The sequence below is a fragment of the Panonychus citri genome, unplaced genomic scaffold (genome assembly GCF_014898815.1).
Source record: "Panonychus citri isolate SS breed McGregor unplaced genomic scaffold, ASM1489881v1 Contig00095, whole genome shotgun sequence".
In the NCBI taxonomy this organism is placed as follows: Eukaryota; Metazoa; Arthropoda; class Arachnida; order Trombidiformes; family Tetranychidae; genus Panonychus; species Panonychus citri.
Genome location: NW_026515500.1, coordinates 155,830 through 162,374, shown reverse-complemented (window position 1 = coordinate 162,374; position 6,545 = coordinate 155,830). Strand labels below are relative to the sequence as shown.

The 6,545-nt window shown below is 35.2% G+C and overlaps 2 protein-coding genes and 1 non-coding gene across 3 annotated transcripts; 1 reads left to right on the top strand and 2 right to left on the bottom strand.

Moving 5' to 3' along the window:
- Positions 1 to 1,970: 1,970 nt before the first annotated feature.
- LOC128388168 (5S ribosomal RNA) lies at positions 1,971 to 2,089 on the bottom strand. The gene has a single exon (XR_008325218.1). It is a non-coding gene; the product is annotated as a 5S ribosomal RNA (ribosomal RNA).
- Positions 2,090 to 2,252: 163 nt separating this feature from the next.
- On the bottom strand, positions 2,253 to 3,738 carry LOC128388067 (alpha-1,3/1,6-mannosyltransferase ALG2-like). The gene is made up of 2 exons (XM_053347418.1): positions 3,530 to 3,738; positions 2,253 to 3,461 (listed from the first exon to the last, which is right to left on the bottom strand). The coding sequence occupies exons 1-2, from the start codon at positions 3,594 to 3,596 to the stop codon at positions 2,275 to 2,277; spliced, it is 1,254 nt and encodes a 417-aa protein (XP_053203393.1). The 5' UTR covers positions 3,597 to 3,738; the 3' UTR covers positions 2,253 to 2,274.
- Positions 3,739 to 3,870: 132 nt separating this feature from the next.
- On the top strand, positions 3,871 to 6,498 carry LOC128388079 (formin-2-like). The gene is given in 5 exon segments (XM_053347430.1): positions 3,871 to 4,086; positions 4,089 to 4,223; positions 4,332 to 5,587; positions 5,661 to 5,810; positions 5,925 to 6,498. Coding segments are annotated over 5 exon segments (1,884 nt in total). The 3' UTR covers positions 6,052 to 6,498.
- The last annotated feature ends 47 nt before the right edge of the window (positions 6,499 to 6,545 follow it).

The following is a 6,545-nucleotide window of genomic DNA, read 5'->3' as shown; positions in this document are numbered from 1 at the left end:
TTCATTTCAAGCTTCACTCGAAAAGTATCAGGAAAATTAAACTCGATAATATTTTTCGTATGATAAAATGGTCGTAGACGAAAGAGATGCAAATAAATGACATTATAACCAATTATAACTCGTAATATTGATCGATTGATGCTAATAGCTCATTTACTCTCACAATGCTAAATTTTTATTGATCAATTAATATGTGAAATTATTTGAATTGATTCTTAATATTCTCTAAATTAATTATTAAACATTTAGATTGAAAGATAGCTAAAGTAATTGTTTTATATTTTTCCTTTGGCATTGAAAAAACTATGACCTTGATTTTGATTTGACAACAATTAGAAACATTGTAATAATTATTAAATCGATACAATTAGTTTAATGTTTCAAGTTTATTTCCGTAAACAAAAGTAGCTGTTCAATAGTACATGAAGTGTATTACATGAAACGAATTATCTTGTCCTAATCCTTAATTGTTAATGGTGATTAGCCAATAAGAATAGTAGAGCAATCAAATAGCCTGAGATCATAATTAGCAAAGGAGCAATAAGATAATTAATTGTAATTGGAATCACTGAAACTTTTACTTCCATTTTGTAATCAAGACAAGAAATCGGTGAACTGTCGACACCTAAACATCTCGCATAGAGTTTCGTCGAAAGGTCGTTTTTACTCAGTCCGTTTTCGAATGATGAGTAACTTCGCCTGATTATTATTCGATTAATTCTTGGATCGCCATATTTGTTGATTAGAACACCTTTAAGGGAGGTGAATATTGGCGAGTTGGATTTCTCGAAAGGTTCATTCATTTCGTATTCTCGATCAGTAAAACAACCAAAGCTCTTGATCATCTGAACCCAATCCTGAGTTAAAACGATCACATGATCTTTAAGTTTGATGAATTCATACAAATCTCTCATCAGAAGATCGGGAATTTTTCTTATCGTTATTTGTGACGAGAATCGACCATTGAAAGAGTCCAAAGCTCTTTGAAACTCGTGACGACATTCAATCTTCGAGAAAGAGATCGGTTGATAATTGTGCTCGATTATATCTTCGAGTGTATTTAGTTTTATACAATCATGATACGAAACTAAACCAGTTTCTAGTGAACTTGAAAACAATTTACTAATTAGTAGAAGAGATAAAATGAAAACAATTAGATTTCGCTTGGTAATTAAAGCGAAAAGTTTATCTCGATGTTGACACAATATGTACATTAATTGAGTCCAGAGAATGTTGATCATTGAAATTGACCTTTGATGAAGTTTAATTAAGAGACTCAAGACAATTAATAGTGAACCAAATGAAGAAATAAACATGGACCAGAAATATAAATCAAAGGAATAGACGAAATCAAAGAAATTTGAATAATCGAGATTCAACTTTAATTGTCGCTTATGAGCCAAGTAACAAGCGTTTTCTGAAAATAGAGAAGCGCTGGTCAAGTTGTTGGTCCCCAAATCTTTTAGAGTACTGTAACCAGTTTGGAAGATATAATCGACTTTTCCAGTCTGTAGATCTCTCAAAGGTCCAATACAAGTTCCGTTCTTAAAGCATTTCTCATTCTTACAATTTTCAATATTAATTAGCGTTAAATTGACTTCGGTCATTAAAGACGAGATGGTGAGTCTTATCATCGGTGCGAATATGCCATCAACTGTAGTTGAACTTGTGACATAATGAGATGGGGGAAAATTACAAATTCCAATTCTCATAATACTCATGGTTACGATAATAAGTCGATATGTTCACAAGAAAATTTACTCAATTTCTTTTGAAAAGCTTGAAAAGAAGAGCATTTTGAATATGATGAGTTTCTCGTTTCATCAAGAAAATTATCTCTGATTAGATTGATTAATATTCTTGATTGACTAAAGAAAATCAATAATATGAAACAATCGATTCAATCAAAGGGTTGAAAGTTTCAAATCAATTGACAACAAAACGAAAAGTAAATGTAAAAGAATCAAAAGTGTCTACAACACCGGGGGTTCCCAAGTGGTCTCCCTCCCAAGTACTAACCCGGCCCGAAGCTGCTTAACTTCGGAGATCGGACGGGATCCGGTGCTTTCAGCTTGGTATGGTCGTAGACGAAAGCGATGCTAATAAATGTCTTTATAAACTGGTCATTGATTAAAAATCTACTCACTTCCAGTCTTTATATTTATTAACATTCGATTCTATTGAATTGATTTATTGGCATTTTTTAAATTTACTTCAACGAAAAGTGCAAAGTTTCAGCCATTTGTTAAATCTTTAGGATTCTTTGCATAAATTTTATTGACAAACCAATTTGTTTATTACACTTGCTATTTGTTCATCGAATCTTTGAATCGAGAAATTTTTCTTAACATGTTCACGACCCTCTCGACCCATTTCTCGAGATAAACTTTTGTCCGTCACAAAGTTGTACATTTTCTCAGCAAAATGAGATGCCTCTGGTCTACAAAGATAACCTGTTTCACCATCTCGAACTGTCTCTAACGGGCCACCAGAATTGCAAGCGATAACAGGTCGACCCATGTACATGGCCTCAAGTGGAACTATTCCAAAATGCTCATTCTCTGGGGTGTAAAGCACCGCAGTACAACTGTGCAGAAGAAGATGTTTATCATCGTCCGAAGGTGATTTCAAAAAGGTGACCTCATCTTCCAACTCCAATTCTTTAGCACATGATTGAAGTTCTTGGTGATATTCAACATTTTGAATTTGATTTGGATCATAACCTCCGGCTACGATTAGATGAATGGTCCCGGTAAACTTTTCTTGAGTTGATAGTTTTTTCTTGAGAGCGGCAAAGGCTAAAATGGCAAGTTCAACTCTCTTTTTGGCCTCATACCGATTAAGTGAAAGGAAAATGGTTGAGACTTGTTTGGAAAGACGAGGAAAACTTTCGGATGGCCCAAGACCTTTGACAGGTCGATCAAAGGCCGAAAAGTTACAAACTGGATAAAGAACTTGAAGCTCAACGGAGTCCAAACTTTTAAAGGTATCACGAAAAACAGAAGCTGTAAAATGAGAATTGACCAGAATACAATCGGCCATTCCAGTAGTTTTCTCCTCGAACCAATCAATTGGTGCTCGGTAGACTTTCTTAAGGAAATTGGTTCGGGTTGTCAACAGTTGATCAGGAAAATGACAATAGAAAATTATCTTTGGTCTTTCAGACCTAAACAAATAAAGCATCTTAAGAAACGGTATTTGAGCTGAAACTTGATCACAAATGATTAGATCACAATCTACAAGAGAGGAAAATTTAGGCCTTAATAAGAGAGAGAAAGCGATGAAAATCATCCGAAGATAAGCACAAAGCGCCATGAAAACACCGAAAATATTAGCAGGTAAACTACCACCAACTTCGGTCACTTTCAAGGTTCCATTTTTGATCTCAGAGAAACAGTGGCTTGGATCATGATGAGCTGTCAGATAATGGACAGTATGACCTTTCCTTTGAAGAGATAATCCTAAAGAAAAAAAGAAAAACAATTAAAAAAACAAAGAAAAAGAAGAGAACAAAATTTTAATTTCTTACCCATATCGACGACAAGCCTTTCAGCTCCACCGATACCAAGATCGGGATGAATAAAGACTATTTTCATCTTTATCCTCACAAAGATTCCCAATTAAATCTGAAAATATTTAAAATCACTTCAATCCTTGAATTAAGTTAATTTGAAACATTAAGAAAATAAAATGACAAGAGATGAAAATTCCGAGACGTGTATAAGTGAACCAGCTGATGGCTCCAAATGGTTTCCATTGGAAACCAAAAGACTTCAAGTCTTTTTGTTTATTTTGTTTCTTTTAGTGATTTTGTGCTCTAATCAATGATTAGTCTTATTTTCGGCCTTTTTATTTCAAAATCCAATCAAAATGTCTATTCCTCCTCCTCCTCCACCACCACCACCTTTCTCTTCATCTTTTAGCTCAATACCTCCTCCTCCACCTCCACCGCCACTGCCTTTTAGCTCTCTTCCTGTGTCTCTTTCTTCATTTTCCATTCCACCTCCTCCTCCATTACCACCGGGGCCGATCGGATGTGTACCACCACCACCACCACCACCTCCTCCTCCTCCTCCTCCTCCTCCTTGCCTTGGTCAGGAACAGGGCCTCCGCCACCTCCACCTCCTCCTCCTCCGCCTCTGCCATGGTCGGGTGGTGGACCTCCACCTCCTCCTCCACCACCACCTCCTCCAGGAATATTCGATACTCAGTCACAAAATCAGGTAATTTAATTAGCTAATTAGTGTTACCTTGCATTTCTATTTCCATCTTAAGTGTAAACATTTATTCAAATTATGTTTACCTTTCTTTACTTTTATATGATTCCTTAGCTTCGTCCATACCGGAGCAACATGTCAATTCCAGCTCCTCCACCGCCCCCTCAAAGTGGTCAAATCTTGATGCCTCCACCGCCTGTGGGTGGCTGGCACCAAGTCTATTCAACTGCTCGAAAACCTCAAATTAATCCTAAAAGTGCAATGAAACCCTTATATTGGCAGCGAATTCAAATACAAGCAGGTCAATCATCTCATCATCAGAATCAATTCTCACCATCACCAGTGACAAGTGAATCGAATGTGAAAAAATTATCAAGTTTATGGGAAAATCTCGAAGAAGAATCTCCTGATGATTGGCAAGAATTTGAGAAACTTTTCTCTCGTCAAATAGTTGAACGTAAAAAGAAACCAACCGATTCCTCGAAAACCAGTAACAAGGCCAAAGAACGTGCTAATCTATTGGACTCGAAAAGAGCTCATAACATAAACATCTTAACGACAAGTTTAAAGTTAAAAATCTCTGAGATTGAAAGTGCTGTTTACAATTTCGACACTTCAATAGTTGACACTGAACAATTACAGAAAATTTTCGAAGTCTACGCAACAGCCGATGAATTAAAGAAAATCGAAGGTCACCTTAAAAGTAACAGTTCCATTCCATTAGGAGAGCCCGAACAATTTTTATACGATTTATCTCAGATTCCATGTTTTGCCGAAAGAGTTTTCTGTCTAATGTTTGAGATACAATTCGCTGAAAACATTTCCAGTCTAGATGGTCGACTAATTAACTTTAAAAATCTTTGCGACTATTTGATGACCAACATTGAATTGAAAAATATATTCGCCATCATTTTATCCCTTGGTAATTATATGAATGGTGGTAATCGAGATCGTGGTCAAGCCGATGGATTTGGTCTTGAAATTTTACCAAAATTGAAAGAAGTTAAATCAACAGCTGATTGTTCAATCACTTTACTTCACTATGTGATTAGATTGTACATAGAAAAGCACATCGTTCTCGAAGATCTACTCGACGAACAAGGTCCAAGGGTCCAACTACCAGTTCCTGAGCCTCAAGATTTACAGCGAGCAAGTTTAATCAATTTTGAAGATATTTCCAAAGAGATTCAACAATTAGCCACATCTTTACAATTAGTTAAAGTGAAAATAAAGAAGGTTATAAGTCATGAAGATCCTGAAACCGAATCAAATCACATTGAACCATTTAAATCACGAATGGAAAGTTTCCTTGAAAGAGGATTGAAACTTCAAAATGAACAAGAAGACAATTTAAAAGAATGTAGAGAAATGTAAAGTTAATTTTCACCATTTTGGAGAAAATTTCAATTTCTATTCTAATCTTTTGTTCTATTCTTTATAAAGATTTCCGGAGGTCATGGAGTTTTTCAGATGGAAACCGAAAAGTAATAAAGAGGCCGATTGGTGTAAGGATTTTTTCGCTAATTGGATTCCCTTTTGTTACGATTTTAAGGATATTTTCAATAGAGAAATAATGAAAAGAATCAAACAAGAGTAAGTGAGAAAATAATTGTTTAGTTGATTACTAAATAAAACTTGATCAATTCGATTGTTGTTGAGTGAATGTTCCAATAATGATATTGATTGTTTCTCTCTTTCTATTAACAGGTTGGATAAGATGAAGAAAGTAGTCGAAGAGAAACAAAACCGACAGAAAGTGACCAAAGAGGAAAAGAAGAAAACTTCAGGATTAAAGGCTAAATTAGCGAAAAAGGGATTAATTAAAATCTCTTGAGAAAATGTGATGGTTTTTACAATTTTTTAGGATGTTGATTATTTTTATCTACAAAAAGACCAACGGAAAGACATTTAGCCAATAGTCCACTTGCATTTGGTATTGGTTCCTTTTTTAACGCACAAGAAGAAGCATGGACACCATGGAGGAAACATCTCCGTAATAATAAATCATTGTCGCAAATTTGATTACCAAGAATCATGTGGTCATCTTTTCTCGGAGCCATGACACCAGCGTACCAACACTTTTTCAACAGTTCGGCTCCTTCATCGTTTTGAAATTGAAGTGGTGTGTTTGTTGTTGGAGAATATGAAGGAAAATCAACTTCTTCATCACTTTGCATGATTAAGGAGCACAAAATGTAACAAACAAAACAAAACAATCAAATGATTCACTTGCAAAACTTGAGACCAAATCAATAACAATAAATACGTAAATTAAATCAAATCAGCTGATTGGTTACCAATAGAAACGAAAAGGCTTCAAGTTTAGTC